General features: G+C 37.3%; 1 protein-coding gene across 7 annotated transcripts in view; it reads left to right on the top strand.

Annotated features, from left to right (window-relative positions):
* Nucleotides 1-19,283, top strand: part of LOC121865701 (eukaryotic translation initiation factor 4E-binding protein Mextli-like) — a 79,766-nt gene extending 60,483 nt beyond the window's left edge. For 3 of the 7 annotated variants that reach the window (XM_042365226.1, XM_042365225.1, XM_042365222.1), the window contains 5 exons: nt 1,230-1,388; nt 2,365-2,462; nt 7,597-7,796; nt 13,656-13,739; nt 14,839-19,283. In XM_042365226.1, the coding sequence (XP_042221160.1) occupies nt 1,230-1,388; nt 2,365-2,462; nt 7,597-7,796; nt 13,656-13,739; nt 14,839-14,949 (652 nt within the window). In that variant the 3' untranslated portion in view covers nt 14,950-19,283. The remainder of the gene's footprint in view (nt 1-1,229; nt 1,389-2,364; nt 2,463-7,596; nt 7,797-13,655; nt 13,740-14,838) is intronic. The other 4 variants (XM_042365224.1, XM_042365223.1, XM_042365227.1 and 1 more) reach the window with 4 other exon arrangements.
* The last annotated feature ends 1,159 nt before the right edge of the window (nt 19,284-20,442 follow it).

Raw genomic sequence — 20,442 nt, 5'->3', positions numbered from 1 at the left:
ATCGACTTGGAAAGGAACATAGAATGAATGTAATTGAGTAAAAATATAAGTCAGTAGCAGTGCTGTGGTTAAGGTGATTAATCTGTTTCTTAGATATGTGTGTGAGTGTGCAGTGGTGGGCTAGTATAGTAATGTTTATAAAAAAATTTAAGACAGTAGTTTTTGACAACAGGTAATCACTTGATGTGTTATTATTAGTACTAACTTATCCTTTAGTACATTTTACCTAATAATCAAATATAATTGTTGAGAATGACTAATTTTCTTGCTATTCTCTCAAACTATTATGTTGTCAGTTTTCACATATAAATACTGTATATTTAACTGGGGTTCACCTGGGTTGATCTCATTGACTACCTGAAGAAGCAAGACAAAAGCAGCATGAAGTACTGTATGTTTGAGGCTTTACTGTAGAGGATTTATTTAATGCTTGTGTTGGCTTTATCAGTAATCATGTATGAGCTCTACTAGCCTTTGTGTCTTGATAAAGATATTTTTACGGGTTGTACAATCGGCCGAAGAAGTGATGTCATGGTTTTAGTGTGGGTCATTTAGAAAGCGGTATCTGGCAACTTAGAGCGAGTCGAGTGAGTGAGTGACCAGTGGGCTGGATGTCATTGTAATAAGACAGTATATTAACAAAGTCTTGGGCCAAATTTCTCGATATCTAATTTTCTTTGGCATTCCCTCATGTTTTTGCAGGTAAAAGGCTTCAAGTTAGGTCGCAAAATTAAGAACTGCATCCCAATCCCATGCATGAAAGACGAGTCTGGTAGTCACCAGATACTACTTTTTGATTGAAGCTTTTCTGTAAATCATAACATCATTCATTTGTGCGATGGTACAATAACTTCTGAGATCCAGGAATGCATATCTGTTGTCCTATCTTAAATTAACTACGCTGGTGAATGATTCAGTGGAGAATGACACCCTGTGGAACCTAACTTCAATTTGTGTCTATGGCCACTTGTGTTCTGTATATACAGGGTGTATTTATGTAATTTTCTTTCACTTGGGAAGTTCTCTCACCCATTATGGTAGAGTACAGGATGGCCAGAATCAAGAGATGACATTCCTTCATTCTTTATAAGTACCGTAACTACTAGAAATATTCTGCTGTGAAGTTCCCCATCCACAACAAGACCCCACAATTTCCATCTGGTTTAAGTCTCGCCCCAACACCACACACCAGCCATACAACTCGTACATTATATATATTTGCATCTCAGTGAACCACTTGTGGACTCCCCAACTACAACGAGTGTTCAGGGCCGACAGCCATCTCCTACTGTACAAACACCGACCACAGAGTTAGACCCCATGGCAGACAGCCTTAAAGGGGGGGTTGTGACAGTTGTGCGTCAGCCTCTCTTCCCTTCATCATCAAAGTAAGGAATAGTCTACCAAATCTTTATTCCCTGTAGAAATATTAGAAAGTTTGTGTAGTGTAGAGTATTATGAGTGGGAGGGTAAGTTGTATTCATAAAAGGTTCTCATATTAATCACTACTAGCTAATATATATACTGTACAGTATAATTAAAAAGTATATGCATGCATCTCGCCTAAACTTAATGCATTGTTAAACTAAGAGATGAATAACAACTGATTTGCTTTGCATTCCAATGCTTTTTGTTTAGTCATTAATTTAAATGGAAACTGCAGTAATGTGCTTAAAGTATGTGCCTACAATATCCCTGTGAGCTGTGATATATGTGAGGAAAAGAAAAAATTTATATCCTAAGTGTTACTATATTTTGGAAACCTGTTAAGTTAGTAGCATTAGCAATAGGAAACTTTTATGTTGTTAACTTGAGAATCTTGGTTTAGGCATCTTTCACACAAGTTCTGTTTGTTGTGCAATGCTTAGAAATCAATGGAGTTCAATGGACATGTGTGTGAAAGGTCCCACTGAACTCCATTGATTTCTAAGTCGCGTGACAAAAAACATTTGTGTGAAAGAGACCTTAATCTTGCAGCTGACCAGAGGAGGGAGTGTTACGGTGTCTTGTATCCTGGGTTGAGTTCTGTCATATCCTGCTCCCCTAATATAGGGATTGTACTGTATGGTAAAGTGTACAGCCTATCCGCACATAAACATCAGCCCAGGGTTTGGTCAGGGTGGACTTAAGGCCCCTTAAAGCTAGAAATTTAAGGGCCATCATATGACAGTTCCATAGTATGTGTAAATATTGGAGGCCAACTCTTCTTCAGGAAAAACTTCATACTGTGGAGAGATTAGCTTTTGTTTGTTGACTTTTTAGCAAATTTAATGTGTTCCCAAAACTTTATTGTTACTATTAAAACTGTCTGTCATTTATTGTATATATTCACTGATTAATGATCCTTCTCTGTGTTCTCACTAGGGAGGCCATTGAAACTGCCGAGTGTAGCAGTCGACCGGGAGACCTCAGCTCCAAGAACCGTAGAGCTCAGTTCCAGAAGACCTGCGAGGATCGTGCCAGTGAGTTATCACCTCTTACACAGTTGTAATAAGTACAATATGCTCTTATTTAGAACACACATTTATGCTCTTATTACTTGTACAATTTCCTTAAACAAAACCTGAATAGAGTGGAACATCCAGTACTTATAGTGAAAAATTATTTATTGGTGGGTCTATGTGGTGTACTGTACCTGGATAACCGTGAGGTGGCAGGTGAGTGTTAATTGGGTGGTGGTGTATGTGTATAGAGGTATAGTATCGTGTGTGCTATTAGTTTCTTAAACCACCAGGACTCCTAGAATAGTGGGTTAAGTCGGTCTTGTTGCCTTGTGTGCCAGCGGACATCTCCTGTATGGATCTCCCTGACCACTAAGATTACAGGTGTGAAATTTATTGAACACGTTTAGTTGTGTGTGAAAGATGCTGTTTCCAGGTTTACGATAGCTTGATTGCCCGGTGCAGTTCAGCGTATACACTCAGTAAGAAAACAGTATCTTTCAGGAAGGGTCCGACGACTTTACAAATGAATAATCCTGTTGTCTCACTAGGGTTGATAGTGAGAATTCTTACCTATTATGGTTGGCCTAATTTAGTCATTTCATTCAAAATATAAAATTAGTTTTGTTGCATTATGGTTGGTGAATAACAGTATGCCTCATGGGCCTATCATAAACCTTCATTTGTGGTGTTATTTTGTTTCCCACAAGCATGTAAAGGTACTTTTTTTACCGAGTTTACATTGTCCATAGTGGACAGAGGTAGTGTGTTAGTGAAGAAAACCCCACTAAGAGATGGAGCTTTATTCCTCCTGTTTCATCACAAGACTTTCCTTTTAAAAAGTTTTGCGATGAAGTGTCTGGAATAAAGCTCCATCTCTTAGTGGTGTTTCCCTTGCTACCATGGTACAATATTTCATGCAGGTATTATGTGTTTGTTGCTGAAAAAGTGGAAGTTTTGAGTACTGTAATTTGTTTGATTCCAACTGTTTTTTTCAGTTATAGTTTTGATCACACATGCTAATTGTTGTTATCAGGCAGTTTTGGTTAAGTAATTGTTGAAAGTAGAATGTAAAATGGATAATGGACACACTTTAGAATTAGTTTTATTAAAGGTTTGGAGATATGCTCACAGTGCATAGAACCTTGACCTGGGCAGTGCTGAAGCAATGGTGGCTGTTGTAGTGAAGAATGGAGGTTAATGATGATGCCCCTAAGGGATTGAATACTGTACCGGTGTAAGTGAAAAGAGAATGAAAATTTCCCAAGACTATCAGAGAAAATAAAAAACAGTTCTAGAAAGAAATGAACTTAGGAATATTTTGAGTCAATAAAGGATTGTACGATGACAGAGAGGAGGGATAAAGTAGAGTAGTGGTTGGTGCATCAGTTGGCTATTCTACTGATCTCTGTTTAATCCCTAAATAATTTTTGGAGGTCAGGTCAGGTGTCACGGTGAGGAGATCAATGATATTCAGAATTCCAGAAAGATACATCAAGACAGGACGAGTGAATGCTGACCAAACCTTCACATGGGGCGGTTGTCTAGGAGGCCCAGGTGTAATTATTTTAAGCCCTTTTCCTCACTTAATGCTGGGTGGGTGGATATAGAGTCAATCTATACAAACAGTTTTCCTTTAACTGGCTGTCACATTCTTAATTCCCTATAAGGTGCACTATGGTACTTCCCTTCCACAAGATCCCAAATGTGGTTTACCCGTCATTTCTCACAAGTCAGGAGCACCCGTCAACAGTGTCTTGTTCTCCCCATATTACTCTACACTCTTCCCTGCTCATTCTAGCCCCCCTGCCACCTGGATGTCCAACCCTCTCACCTCTAGTGGATCTTATTAACCTATTCTTTTCCTTCCCTTCCTTCTACTGTTCCTTTCTTGAATTATACACTTTTTAATAATCTTTCTCTTCACATATCCATACCACGTTAAGCAAACTTTGGTCAGCACTCTGTCACTTAATTCATTTCCTTCCTGTTTTTTATTTATTTAATTTATATATATCTCTGTTTGCATCCTCCCACATATTGCTCCCAAGCACTATTTTGGTACTTCATATTTATCATAGACGTGACTGATCGCCCAAGCGGCTAACGAGCCGATCACTGGTGAAGAGGATAAAAGTAAAAAAAAAAGTAAAAGTAATCTAACTAGTAGGCTCTCGCCAATAAAGTCTAATAGGTACCTGAAAAACGCCGTTATTAGCGAAAACGTTATTTGTGTGACATTAAAATACATGTAAAAAGGGTTTATTGGTGCTGCCGCCCCAAGAATTTCACCCATTTTTTCCCCTTTGAAGCCCTCCTAACACTTATTGTTAGCTGAAATAAAAAGAATTGTTATTCAATCGTCAAAATAAAGAATTTGAGTAATATAACACTTAGCTTGGGGGAGTTTTTGAGGTGCTTGGTGTGATGATTGTTCCGAGGCTGGGGAATGGAGGCTACTGCGTCGAACCTCCACCCACATCCCTGGCCCCATCTCTGTCCCCGTCCCCACGCTGGCCTCTCGCACCTGGTTCACCCACTTCCGCTAACACTTCATCAAACCCCGCAAAGTCAAAATCTTCAGGCATTTCCCCAAAGCCATCAATGTCTTCATCAATTTTTTTATCACTTTTATCATTCATAGCTCGCCTCGCATTTCCATCACTACCGAAATATTTCTTAGCCAGTGCTATACTCTTCTTGGTCTCCTCTAAGTTCCTCTTAATATTTCGCACTGTAGACTCGGGACAGTTCAATTTCCTCACAATATCAATGTTCCGTGCACCACTTCCAATGAGTTCAACAATCTGTTCTTTATCCATGACTGAGTAGGCACGCTTCTTGTGGCCTTGTCTCTAAGCTTTGGGGGTCTTTTTTCTCATTCACTTTAAAAGTTCCCGGGCATTCAGGCGGCAAATCACTCCCTCCACCACCTTCCCGAGCCCCCACAGGCGAAAATCTCACACGTGGGCGCAGCGCTGTATTCCATGGAGTGTGAGTGAGAGTGAGGAGGAGCGAACTACTACGTTATCAACATGGCGGCAAACAAACGCTATCATTGATGCGCTCGGACGCTTCCTGCGAAATCTCCGTTATTTATGAGAATCCAGACGATATTATCGAAAATGGGTATCTATTGTAACTTACCTTTATTGTCGAAAACGTTATTGTGGAAGTCGTTATTGGGGAGAGCCTACTGTATTTAACTGTCCAATAGGGTGATCAGTGTGCTCTCTGTTATGACCTTTGTCCATTGTTAGTTGAGGAAGAGACCAGAACATCTTGATAAAACCTGCAATGTTTGGTTCGGTCTGATTCAATAACTCCCTTCCCAAGTATGATCTAGGAATTAAACCGAGATGCAGTGGTGAGAGGCAAGCTGTGCCACCAACTCTCCTTCTGATGAGCTTTTTTTGAATCCATGTTTAACTCCTGTACAGAATGCATCTGTTACTTTGTGGCCTATTTCTTACTCTGGTTCAGTTAATCATTATTCTGTTTGCTTACACACACACAGAGCTCCTCCTCCCAGATGAGCCAACCACTACACTTCCTCCATCCTGCATTCATTCAGTTTAAACATTCTCCCTATCTCCCTTCACTACATATTAATTTCACCAATCTTTTATGCTGCACATGCTTATACTGTACTTTCTTATACTACTGTAGTACATGTCCTTCCAAACTCATTTACCAACCTAGGCAATTTTTCTTCTTCCGAGTCGGCCACTAGAGCAAGCAGCAGTTGACTTCCTTTACACTGAAAACTAAAGACATAACAGATGCTTGTGAGAAAAGTGCAGTGAAACCTCCGTACAATCCGTCAGATGGTGGGGTTCACGTCTGACAAACCCTCTATATAACGGACTTTCCTCTCTGTATAGTCCTTTAAATAGAGGTCTCGCTGTAATTTAAAGAGGTACATGTAATGAATACCAAGTGTAGATGTTTACAAGCAATCGAGCATCATTTGTTCTATTAAGTCAATGTGTTTCTCTGTTGTTTGCAGAGCTTGAGTGTGATTGCAAAACTGGATAAGCTTTGGTATTTAGTTGAAGTTTTTACATGTTATATTGATGCGTTCACCTTCTTAAATGTCAGGAATTTGTCTCCATAGTACAGTAACTAGGTGTTGTTTATCTCCGAAACAAACGGCTTATTAATGTGTAGAGTATTTGTAATATTTTTTATATGTGTGTGTGTGTGTGGGAGATTTGTGTTGATGTCATTTGCTTTATTTTTCCTGTACTGTAGTTCCTGTTATTAACCTGAATGTTCTTATGATTAACAGCATCATAATTATATTTGGTAACATTGTTTTTGTGGAGTTTCTAACACCTGTATGAGTGTAGCGTCTCCCATGGAAAGTAGCACTAAAATAACCTGGAGTGGAGGGACATAATCAAGGGCGCCTTAAAGCATAGTCCCCAGAGTTAGATGCCGAGGAGTTGTGTAGTTTCGTTAACTGTGTTAGTAGCGCATGATTGGCTACACTCTGGTGCTCACTGAAAAGCCAACTCAAAAACATCCATGAAATTTGTCTGGGAAGCACAAGTCAAGTTTATAGACAGCATCATATTTATAGTACATGGTAAGGTTAGTTTTCAATTGTTTTTAGAATTCCAAGTCCAGTACAGTTTGTAGTTATGAAAAGTAAAAAAAAAAGGAAAAAGTCTGTTGTCAGATAATTAAGATTCACAAAGACTTAAAGTGTTGAATAGTTGGTTATCAAAAACTATCAACTTAAAATGGCAGTTTATCATTTGTAGTCGGTGCTCAGGTTATTTATATTTTTTCAGTTGTTTTTAGATAATTAATATATTTATTAATATTTTTTTTTTTTTACTTTTGTAAAAAATCCTAAAGATCATTTCTCTGGCTTCAACAAAATTTTGGTTCAAAACTGATTAGGACAATGAGCATTATGGATAATAATGATGCACTCTAATGATGCTAAAATTCAGTTTTAACAAAAAGTTCAACACACGGTGCTTCATTCTTGCTCTCGCTTTCCCAAGTCCTTCTTACTTGGGATGTAACCTGTATGAAAATCAAATCCAGTACAGTAGAGTTCTTTCTGAGCAAAACCAATGAACTAACAATCCTCGTATGGATTGGGCCGGTCCAGTAACTGACTACCGTGGCTCTTCCTCAGATGGGGATGACTCGGGGCCCTCCACTCCTGGTACCACTTGTCCCACGCTCGAAGCTGTGTTGGACCCTGTTCCTGCTGTTCCCGCTCGCCGCTGCTACACTCGAGACTTCCTTGTGCAATGTGCTGCTTCTCCCCTAAGCCGCCTCACCCCTGACAACTGGTCCCGAGTGATGCAACAGTCACCTGTGGTGCTCAAGAAGGTGCAGTGCTGCTAACTTAATACTGTACCAGCTAACCCTTAAACCTATTAATAACACTTACTTTAATTTCTATAAAAGCTAAAAAAAAAAAGAAAACTTATCTGGAATCCCGAAGTTTCAACACAGTTTTTAAGGTAAACTGAAGACTTATGTGCAAACTGAGAGAGAAATCATCAGTGGAGCAAGAACTGCCTTGTAACATCCTTGTTGCTGGTCAGTGTATCCTGTTTAGTGCTTCGAGGACCTTCACAACAGCACTGAAAATCATTTTGCTCCAGTGGCACTGACGGTGGACCAACACTCTACGACCACATACAGGCATCGCTTGATTTCCGTTAGAGTTCCGTTCCAGAGAATCATTACCAGATCGACCTTCGTAAAGCTAGGGATGCTTGTATGATATTCTTAACATAACTCCAGCATGTGCAGTTTGTTTAATGCCACTGATGCTTAACATTTTAATTTGACCAATCATTTTATTTTGTCCTTGCCTTTCAATACACATGTGATACAGATAAGATGGTCTATACCGAGTATTGTTTGAAATGACACATAACCATATAACAAAGCTGTAAGGGTGCGACCACACTATTTTGTTGCCAACGTGTGATCAACAAGAAGAAACGCAGCAGCATCCTACCAGAGTCTGAATCCTGTGCCTCATTTCATATTGTCGATCACATGTTGGCCATAAAATGTATGCAAGTGTGGCCGCTCCCTAACATGTCTGTTCTTCCACACAAAAAATGGCTGCATTTAGGTAACATCTGGCCATTACCTTAAAAAAAAGCAACAGTATTACTCATTTATAGTTTTAAGAGAATGCATTATTTTTATGTTGATGACAGTGGCTTATGGGAGCTCTTCTTTACGTTAACAGATACTCGGTGTACAGTATATACAGTACAGCACTATACATTTTCCACGGTATACTACTGTACCGTAAACACTTAGGTGAAAATTTAAGTTTGTGGTACGATATTTGTGGCTGACAATATACAGGTATTTGATCGTCCAGGTGAAAATTAGAAAGCACTGGCATACCCTTCCTCTCCTCTGGCATAGAAAGGAACAAACCTGAAAATACACAAATCCTCACAATGACAAATGTATACTGTAAGTCACTGAACATGTAGTACAGAATTATCAGATAATACTAATGAGAAAATGTGAAAATCATAGACAGTATAAGATTACTGTATCTTAGTCAGGGTTGGTTAGGTAATGTTTGCTTAAGTTGATTTAGTTTCGGTTAGTTTAGGTTAGTTCTGGAAAGGAATTATGAATACATGTACAAGACTAAGATACATACATTGATGCCTTGAAAATTCAGTGTAAATAGAATGGTTGACAGGGGATATGAAAGTAGATGGATGGAAAATGGAATGACTTGAAGGGGGCGGGGATGACTTGGGGGAATGTTGTGATGTATAGAATGAATACATTTATGGGAGGAGAAATGAGTGAGTGAATAGGTATACAGAAACCAGTACAGTACGGTGTGGGAGACAGGTGAAAAAAGAGGATATATGGATGAATTATTGCTGGGATGTACTCATGGGAAGACCTACAGTACTTGGAACACCATTGCAAGTCTGGGTCTCCTATGGAACTATTGAAGACCTTAGGAAGTTCACTGCCATTGGGAAGTTTTTTTTTGGAGGAATGCTTGTTGAGAAATACTATTAGATGACTTTCTGTATGACAATAGAACAGAGTAATAGATGTTAGGTGAGGGATGAATATGACAGAGTGACCAATGGCGTGTGTGTACTGTACTGTACCGGGGTGAGTATTGTCGTACTTCAGGGGTCCGCTCGATGAGTGGATTGTGCCTTTATACTGCTTAATATAAAAAATTAAATTGATAACTTAAAACTTATTTAAATTGTATTTTATAATCACACAGGAAAAAACTGCTTAGGCATTGAAAGTACAGATAGATTTAAGTATTTATCCTTTTCCAAAATTATATTTATTATTATTTTGGTATTGTACAAGGATAATACGAGTAGGGTATGATGCTAAATCTGTCCTATACTATACAATTAGAAGCACTAATTGTTATCCCCCCCCTAGTAGCAGGAACCATGCCTAGTAAAGACCGGGCAATCAGACCACCTCCCCCCCTCCCTTCCCGTGTCTAAATGTTGCTGGGTAGTTTTGGAACTATTGTGGCTGGGGATGTTGCATCATGTCAATATTGGCCTTCACTGGCTGTGGCTCTGGCTGGTGGGGAGTGATTAATGTTCCTGACTGTCCCCCCCTCCTCCTCCCCACTCCTCTCTGTCTCCACACCATCTCTCACTCCTGACCTAACTACTGTATGACCAATCTATCTATTGAGCCCCAACCTACTGTACACCAACACTTAGTAACAGTTTTGGTGCTTTTAGTCTGGGGAGGGAGGAAGTATTGCAGGTTAGGTTAGGCTTTGGCCGAGAAAGAGAGGGACATGTGACCAGTTAATATGTACTACAGAAGGCCATCATGTTGACCTATAGTACACCGTGCACAGTACCTCCTAATACTGAACTGTACTACTAGGTTAATTTTTGCTTTAGCATGGAACTGTGCTAAAACACACTAAACAATGATACTCTTTTCTTTAATGCTTGAGCCTTAATTGGAATCTGTTCATTATGATTAAAGGAAATTATTTTGCATATGATTTATTTATTTTTTCATTTTTATTTTTTGGTGTGTGGGGGAGGGGCTTACTAATCCCTGAACCAAGAACCTATGCTAATTTGACCTTATTTATATACTACTGTAGCTTCAACCTAACATAGCCTATCCTATCCTAACCAAAGCTAATCCAACCCAACCCAATCTAATATCCCATAGCATAACTAAATTTACCACCCCAAAGTTAATCTGTCCATAACATGCAGTATTAGTCACCTAAATTTAGTGTGTGTGATAATCTGGGTCTTGATCCTGGTACAGTATAAGGATTAGCTTGCCATCCCTCCCCTCTTTTTTTTTTATTTTTATTATTTATTTATTTATATATTTTTAGGGTGCTGTAGCATTTTTATGTATTTTGTTGTTATGTACTTGTTGTATTTGTTCATTACCTTACCCAAAGATTTTGTTGCAGTAGTAGTAAAGAAACTGTCGACTCATATGTAGGTATATTACATGATTTTGACCATAGAAACCTTACCATTATATTTTTGACCATAGAAACCTTACCTTTATATTAATACACACTGTTATGATAATTGCTTGTGTATTATTGCTACCTAACAGCTAGCTACTGCAGATGAAACACTTAAAGCTTATAAGTGTGCAGGTCTGTGTGTTTCTGTGCTGGATAATGACACCTCTCATGTTAACACTCTACTGTATGGTATTTTGGCTTTGTGATATTTCTTCAGGTTTCATTCCCAAGCTGGTTTAAAAGTTCTCAACTGCTTGTCATCTCAACCTTATGTTTTGGCAGTACAGTGTATAGTATACCTATTAGTGATCTAGCTTGTCATTCAATATAATTTTGAAATGGTCAATTGTGATTCAAAGATTTGCTATTTTACCCGCCCCCCAAAAAATAAGTAATAATAATCAATTAATCAAAATTAAATGCACAAGCCTGTACAGTGATGTGGAGCTAAAACAATGATTATTATATCTAATACTACTGTGATTACTGTTTCCTTATAAAGACTAACATGAACTTGTGTGTTGCAACAAAATGTCAGAGTCATCGTGGGTTAGAAAGGTAAATAATTTAGTTCACTGGGGATTAGAATAACTTGCTGTTAATGCTTGAAGCTGGAGTTGTGAAGTACCCTGTAACAGGAATAAACCTGATGGAAGTCTTTAAAACTGTCCCATGTTGTGGAGGAGGAGGACCAAAGTACAGTTTACAGAGTCTGTGCTGCCCTTGATTCTGGCCATCTTACGCCTACAATAGTATTACAATAATGGCTTCAACATATAATCTCCTGGTGTTATTACATATATTTAGGAAATTTGTGGTTAGTTCCTCATTTTCCCTCATGTGAGTCCAGTTTTAGTAAAGGAGGAATCCAGAGTACTCAAAGACAACCTGCAGTATTGGGTAGGTGAACACTGGATAATGCTCAATAAACCTCTCATGTCTGTCCTTGGATCAAACCTGGGACACAGTAGTGAAAGGCAGACCTGCTATCACTGACCTCAACATCTCGAGATCTCGATTAACATTTTAGTTACAAGTCTCTTTCCACTTCTCAGTAATGGAAAATAAAAGTTACTTACGAACCTTTTCATGGTTATCATTATTTTATATTAATTTATCAAGTATAAAACTGATGCTGAAAATTATAATTACAGTATTTTAGTTTTGTAATATAATGAATGATATGTGCATGATTCTATGAATTGTAGCTGCATGGGAATGGTTAATTTTTCTCAGATCAATTTATGCATGTATTGTTAGCACCATTTTATAACATTTTTAAAGACAACGATCCATTTTATTTTGGTTCTCAAACTGTAATACAAGTACATAGTTCATTTTACACCAGTTATAATCTTGTTTTATCCCACTACATGATGTTAGTTGAGTCCTGTAGAGTAAGAGTTGATGGGTGTAGTGTTCCTTGAGGTGATCTGAAGGGCAGCCACATGTACAGTAGAATGCTTCCACACTCGAATCTTTTAAAAATACTTATTATATTTTTATTTTGTTCACTTTTTCTGTTATACTGGTAAGGTATGTATTGTATGCTGTATCCCCGTCAGTATTGTGTATTTAATTACTCACACAAGGTTTTCAAAGACACTTGATGCCTAGAAGTAAGGTTACATGTCTAAACCTATCGTTATCAGTTGAAATGTGAGGTCTTAGTTCCCAGACTGCTGCCGTTCTTAGTGAGTGCCTCTTGAGACTTAATATCTTGAAAGTCATGCTGTTTGTCTTTTTGATACTTAATATTACTTGGTTTTTCAGTTCAGTCCCTATCATTTATTCCTGAACAGTATTACAGTACAGGCACAATGATTTCCTTGATGTACTGTACAGTATCTAAGGTGGTGAAGCATTAAGCTCAAGTGTTTGTGCTGTAGACTCACTTATGGAGAGTATGTGGATTTCCAAAGCTGATTTGCACAAGAAAATATTTACAGTATAAAAGTTGTAATGTGAAAGATTTTAGATAAGTATGTGTGGGAAAAGTGAATGTATTTTGTGGTAGAAATATTTGTAAAGTTAAAGAATAAAGAATATACAACACAATATAATGAAGAGTTATAGTTATGTGTTTGTGCACCGTGAACTTGGCCAAGACTAAGAACTGTTACAAAAATAAATGATACAGTACAGTTCCCATTACTTTTATCCTCTTCGCCTCTGATCGGCTCGTTGGCTGCTTGGGCGGAGAAGGTTCATGGAGGTGCTGGAGATTGAACCCGGGGCTTTTCACGTGTTCTGTCGTGGTACTAATGCCATAAACAACTTGAAGTGTATTGATGTTATGTAAAGGCATGTAAGATTTTTCTAACCTTATTCTAGTTATATAGTAAATTTTTATCCAATATCTCATGACTCAAAACTGAAACTTGACCTTAATAAATATAATGAGAAACATGGAATCATTTACTAAACATGGGACAGTGTGTTCAGTTTAAATATTATCATAAAGTAGGTGAAGGAGCATATAGTCCTCGGTATAATGTGTAGGATATTTAGGACACACCATACAGTAGGTTCTTGATGTATGACGACATTACACATGACATACTGATAACCAAAAGATAATTAACCTCAGCACTTTGAAATGTTAAGGTTATTTTTTTAATCTTTGCATGTATAATAGTCACTGAGCACCAACCCTTCAATTGGTAATGGTGGCACATTTATCTGACTTACAGAACTGGCAGTATCTGGCCGGGGTGGTAGCGACACTGAATGAAAAGGGTGAAGCTGCTGTGAATGGTGTGCCGTCGTACCTCCAGGTGAGTACGGTATTATTTTACTTTAGGCCTGTACTTGAAATTTACCAGGATCTTGCTTTACTGTATCCTGTTAGCTGCTAAGATAGTTGCTCATGTCACTGTTGGCAAGTACTGTATTAAGCATGTACTGCTTCCAATGACAATATCTGCTAGATGATGCATTGTGTTTGAAGAATTTCTTGAATTTTGTCACTATACTGTATAAGTACAGGTTGACCATCTCTAATGAGGTATTCTATCAACCAGTAACTCCCAATTAACAGCTTTAGAAAGAAACATCCAGCAAACCACAACTTATTTTTTGGCTTTATGCTTTCTTACAGTTATTACATACTTACTGTTTTGATATCATAAAAGTGGTAAAAAGATTGCAAAGGACGTGCTGGCTAGTTGATGTAGGTTGGTCATGGTCAGTCATATGAGGATGGTCATGAGAGGGGGTCTGTACACACACCTTTCCTTGTATTTCATGTTATTTTAAGGCATTTTTTGCATGTTTGTGTGTAGAAAAGAATGTGGTGGGGAGGCCTGGCTGAGAATAACACCAAATTATTTGAGGACAACATTCATGAGCATTATGGTTACATGGGTGCCCAACTGTGACAGAGTGTGACATGGGATGTAAAGAGTCTACATCTTTTTTTTTTATTTCATATTAAACATTATTATCACATTCTTCATTTATTTATTAAATTTTATTCACTATGATGACAAATTTTTTAACAACAAAATCTATTGTTACAGAGCATTAGGTTAAAGTGTAGCTTAGGCTTATGTACCGGTATACTATTAATTACCAAATAAGAGAAGGTTCACCTGTAATATTCTGCTCACACAAGATAGATTTAACAAGAGCTTTACTTAGATGCATGAGCAACCACGTCTTAACTGTATCCCACAAAAAATATCAGTAACATGTCATAATGTACTGTATTCATTATCTTTATTGTCTGTACTTAAGCTAATTTTCATTGATTCAGTCACAGGCAAAAATCTAAGCCTTCTTATGTTACGTTATATAATTTTATAATGTAAACTACTGATTGAAGTAATTATTAAGCAAGACTGGCAGCTAATGATACGTTATCCCTCCCTCAAGGCCAGTGACCTTGAAGACGCAGCTGTGCTGGCCAAGAGAGAACTTCGATGGACACTGATCAGAACAATGTCAACCACTGAAGAGGACGACAACGGAAATAATGCGACATAGATGGTTGTGAAGTTTTGTGTGAATTATACTCGTAGGTAATAAGGTACTTTTTAAATTGTTATGTAGAGGTGATTTTTGATGACAAAATTACTTTTCACAATAGGTATGTACTGTATATATAAATATTTTCATATATTTGATAAAGGCAATGTTCCTGCCTGCTTTCTATCTCCCTCTCTCTCTCCTGATATTATGACTTATTAACTTTCTGTATTGTTGTATTAGAGAAGTCTTATTTATTTGGCTCACACCTTCTAACTGGTATACTACTGTTGGCAGGTCAGATTATTTACATTATAAGAGGTGTAATTTTCTGATTTACAAAAGGGTTCCATTCCTGAGAACCATCCATGACCACAACATTGATCAAAAGTCTCTTGTATGAGTATTGATACACATTGACGGCCAGGTTCATCTTTTACTTTTGTCCATGTTGTACTGTAGTTTCTGAATCACTGTAGCTCTCCCTTGTATTTTGTGAGATGAAGAACTAGTAATAATGAGGGTTATGTTGTTTCTCACACAAGTACTGGGAATAATAACCATAGTCAAAGGGGAGTACTTCATAGTGAGTACCCCAGCCTTAGCACCTTATCGAGGGGGTAAATTCTAAGTCCTATCCCCTCAAGCATGGTTATCCTGACTTGACATACATTAATCCTAAATCAAATGCTGCTGTAGATTCCTCGGAACAAGTTTATATTGTCTTACTCTTAACCAAAAAATCATCTGGGTTTATGGAAAGGTTGAAGAATGATTATGTTCCCTAACATTGCCAAACAGAATTAAAATAGACAATCTAAATTTTGATATAGCATGAACATATAGAAAAATAATTTACATAATCAAAAAAAGTAAGATAATAAAATTAGAGTAGAACAGACTTACTGAGGCTGAGGTCTTTGGGGGATATTGCATCACTTATGGGGAGACAGTTGCTGAAGGTCATGAGGAGAAACAGTTCAAGTCACTTCAAAAAGAAAGTCAATATAATAGAGACCACCAACCATAAAGAACTAAGACTCAACACCACCATGCAGGAGACTGAAGATAAATGTATCGGTGAATCTAAGGGTAATTCAGTTTCTACCAGTGAACAGTCCCATCATTTGACATCAGACTTACCAGTAGGAGCAGAGGAAACTTGCTAGAGGGTTTTGAGTCGCATTTTAATCATCACAGCTACGTGTTATGCAGTAAAGTGATCCAAACTTTTGTAATCATATAATGTAGTTCATATTATATCATACATGCATTAATTATGGATAAGTGTGTGTCATTAGGATAAAAAAAATTGAATGAAACAAACGTGTGTTTATGATATGTCTGTTTTATGAGAACAGTCTTACAATTGCATAAAAATATTGTAGCTACTGTATAAAGGGATGGTAAGATATATAATAATAAATTACTGCATATTACTACAATACAGTATTGTAGTTTTTTGCCTTCCTATATAGCCAGCAACTCTTCCTTAATCTACCATAACTTCTAAAGCTACTGTTGTCATCTCATGGATTTTTCATTATTGATCTTTTATTATGTGCTGCAAACTTTTCTTAATCTATGTTTAGCTCGCCAACACATAGTGAGGATGAACTTGTGGATTATCCCTGGTATTTTGTCATCATTGTCAGTGGCAACAGTATTTAGTTTTATGTCCGAAGGTGACTGTAATGCAAGTTTTGTTGTCTTCTGGTAACATTAGTTCTACCATCCAGTGGGGTGTATTTTTAAAGAGGAGAGCAGTGGTAAGTGTGGAGCTCTAGCCGGTAGTGTGTAGCATGTAACATGTACAGTTACACTCAGGTTTACAGGCTATGCATGTTATATGAAGCAGTCATGACACACCCTATAGCTGACCATAGTGTGTACTGTATATTTGTTTGTGTATCAGTGTTCTATTATTATCCTACGTTATTGGGGGTAATGTATTTATGTAGCTGTAAGATGAATGAGTTGCATGTTGGTTAATCAATCTTAACCGAGTCCAGATATTGATATTTACTTCACTTTGTTAAATAAAATGTGTATTGCATAATTCAGTGCCTTGAGTATTTTGTACACTTTGATGATGTAATGTACTGTAATGTACATGTATGCAATCAATTTATTCTGTGTTTTAGCTTTATAAATGTTAGTCTGGCTAGATTGATAAAAAATGTTTACAATGTCTTAAAAAAAGAAATATGATGCTACTTATGATTTATATATTTTTTCCAATGAGCAGTTCTTACAAATGCATCACCTTAGAAGAAGCATATATGAAGTGTTCCAATAAACTTCCTATTTTCAGTCTTCTCACGTTATGATGGTGTTGAACGGTAACAAGAATTTGTCTTCGAAGATGGACATGATCACCAGAACCACAATTGTCATTCAATTTGCCCGACTGCTCTAAAGATTTGTAGACTTGCTATAATGGAGATTTGTATTATGCTGTTGTATGTTATTAGCAGTGAGGAATACTGTACACTGAAATAACATACAGAGAGAAGCACTGGATTGTATTGTGAAGTAATCGATGTAGATGCTACTAAACTTGAATAGCTGCTTACTGTATTCGCTTTAACATAAGAAAACTTCTTATAAATTCACAAATCACTCACAAAAGTTTCAGTTTTATTGCATCTTTCTAGACAACTCCGAAAGTCCAGCAATAATCAGTGTTAAGACAAACCCAACTGTACAGATTACCCCATACAACACACTATTTACAATGCATTTAATTAAACATTTTCACAGACTAAGAAGAAATCTTAAATTCTCTATAAAGCATTTTGTTCACCATTAGAAAATATATAATGATGTAGGTAATTGTGTCAGTACTGTACTGTACTATGTTTGTTAGTACTGTATTAAGTAATTTCTCTATTCAGTACTGCATATTGTTTAAGATGTCCAGAGCAAAAAGTGCATAGCCGGTAAGTTAAGGACCTCTTGTCCCTCCTGTTATTAAAAAAATGCTCTTACAAAGATTTTACCAAATTTTTTAAGTAAATGGTCTAAAGAGAATTTGAAGAGGATTAAGGGATCCCTTACCTTACCAAGTGTAATTATTGTTAAACAGATAGAACAAAGAAGTGTAGCAGCTCATAGTGATGATAGGAGTAGAGATATGTATGTAGATCAACTAAGGTAAGTTATTAATGTTCCTATTATAAAAAAAAAATGAAGATTTTGGGCTGGCCCATACATCAGATCATTCGGCTAATTTGGCCATTTCAAAATGAAGACCCTTGTTAATAGTGTCATTGTTTAGGTGCCACAAGTGCTGCAGTTTTTATTATTTGTTTAACTATTTGTAAAGATGTATGTCATATGGAAAATTTGGCTCACTGTAAAAACTCTATACAGATTACAATGAGATTTCATGTTGATATTTACCTTGATCTTTGAGTTGGCATCACTTATGTTCATGGGTAAATATATTTTTGTGTTGTGTATAATTCTTTGTCTATACTGTACTGTATATTCATCAACCATGTTCTGTTCCAGCTAAATGGGGTGGAACTGACACACACACTAAGTTTCATCAGACAAAGTACACTGTAAATTGTGTAGAGTAGATAAGGTAATGAAATGCCAGGTATCCAATCATCCTTTGCAATACCTGTATGTTAAAAAAAAAACAAATTATTGGCTGTTAGGAAGACAAATGCAGGAAAAAAATGTTCACCTTTACTATTGTTTGTTTGTTTATATTAGTAACTTATTAACCAAGTCCTTTCCGTACAGCCCCTTCACTTCCCATCGCTCTTACGATATTTATTCTAGGGTTTTGATGATAGATTTCTTTACCATTACAGTATATATTAAAAATGAGGAGCTTGACTGTTTCAGATTTACATAATATATTTGAATGTATTAGTAGAGTGTATTTGATAATAAGCAGCTTCATTGTACTACAGTATTTGCAAATTTCTTACCAAAATTTTACTTTTTTGGTGAATTGTGAAGATATAGACTTTTAGTTGTAAGTTGAATATTGAAAGTGAGTTTAAGGCTCTGCTCACACAAGAGTTACAGCAGAAAGTCTTGTTTATAATGTAATTTAGGAGATCCTTTACAAAATGCATCCCTTTTTATTTTCCGAGGACAAAATTTTCTTCTGTATTGGAACTTACGGAAAGGAAGCACGGTAGTATTAATGTTTGTTTTCCGTTTATTACTTTAAATGGAATATTTTATTCTAGTCTCTTGTAGAGGAAGCTGTATATTTTTGTTAAACCTTTTTTTTCCATCTGGGTTATGTCTCAAAATATTATCTATGAAAGTTTACACTACCTTTCACTCTTTATACTCAACTGAACGAAATAAACGGCAGAAATTATTATGGCGATTCATTTTACCCAGTGAGAAAGAGTGATATGACCCTTGAAATGATTTTGAATGAAATTTTCACTTTCAGGTATTGGCATTAAGCAATTAAACTTTTAAAATGCTTTACTCAGCATTTTCAAGTTTTTTTTCATTTTTTAATGAGTGTAGGACTGAGGGTAGAGTCAAATCACAGCCAGGGGTCTGGTCCTTAATGTTTACATGCCAGGGCAGAGGTCTATAGATCCAGATGTCAAGAGGACATCTATTAGACGATAAGATTAATTACCATACATCTCTCGCTAAGTATTAGAGAGAATACTAGACACTTGCCCATACAGTACTTTAATTACCCTGGGTGTAATTATTCTATGTAAACATAATGTATGTAGTCCACATTTATATAAGTATTACTGTCTGCTACAAGGGCTAATACACCTGTGTCCCCTGTGTGTCAGTATTACTACTAGGTACCTGTGTCCCCCATGTGTCAGTATTACTAGTAGCTGCCTGTGTCCCTCGTGTGTCAGTATTACTACTAGGTACCTGTGTCCCCCATGTGTCAGTATTACTAGTAGGTACCTGTGTCCCCTGTGTGTCAGTATTACTACTAGGTACCTGTGTCCCCCATGTGTCAGTATTACTAGTAGGTACCTGTGTCCCTCGTGTGTCAGTATTACTACTAGGTACCTGTGTCCCCCATGTGTCAGTATTACTAGTAGGAGCCTGTGTCCCCGATGAGTCGGTATTACTAGTCGATACCTGTGTCCCTTGTGTGTCAGCATTACTAGTAGGTGCCTATGTCCCCCATGAGTCAGTATTACTAGTAGGTACCTGTGTCCCTCATGTGTCAGTATTACTAGTAGGAGCCTGTGTCCCCCATGAGTCAGTATTACTAGTAGGTACCTGTGTCCCCTGTGTGTCAGTATTACTAGTAGGTGCCTGTGTCCCCCATGTGTCAGTATTACTAGTAGGTACCTGTGTCCCTCATGTGTCAGTATTACTAGTAGGAGCCTGTGTCCCCCATGAGTCAGTATTACTAGTAGACACCTGTGTCCCTCGTGTGTCACTGTTACTAGTAGGTGCCTGTGTCCCCCATGAGTCAGTATTACTAGTAGACACCTGTGTCCCTCGTGTGTCACTGTTACTAGTAGGTGCCTGTGTCCCCGATGA

The sequence above is a fragment of the Homarus americanus genome, unplaced genomic scaffold, assembly GCF_018991925.1.
Source record: "Homarus americanus isolate GMGI-L3 unplaced genomic scaffold, GMGI_Hamer_2.0 scaffold34701, whole genome shotgun sequence".
Classification (NCBI taxonomy): Eukaryota; Metazoa; Arthropoda; class Malacostraca; order Decapoda; family Nephropidae; genus Homarus; species Homarus americanus.
Note: the sequence above shows the minus strand (reverse complement) of the source record. Positions and strands in the feature narration are given on the sequence as shown.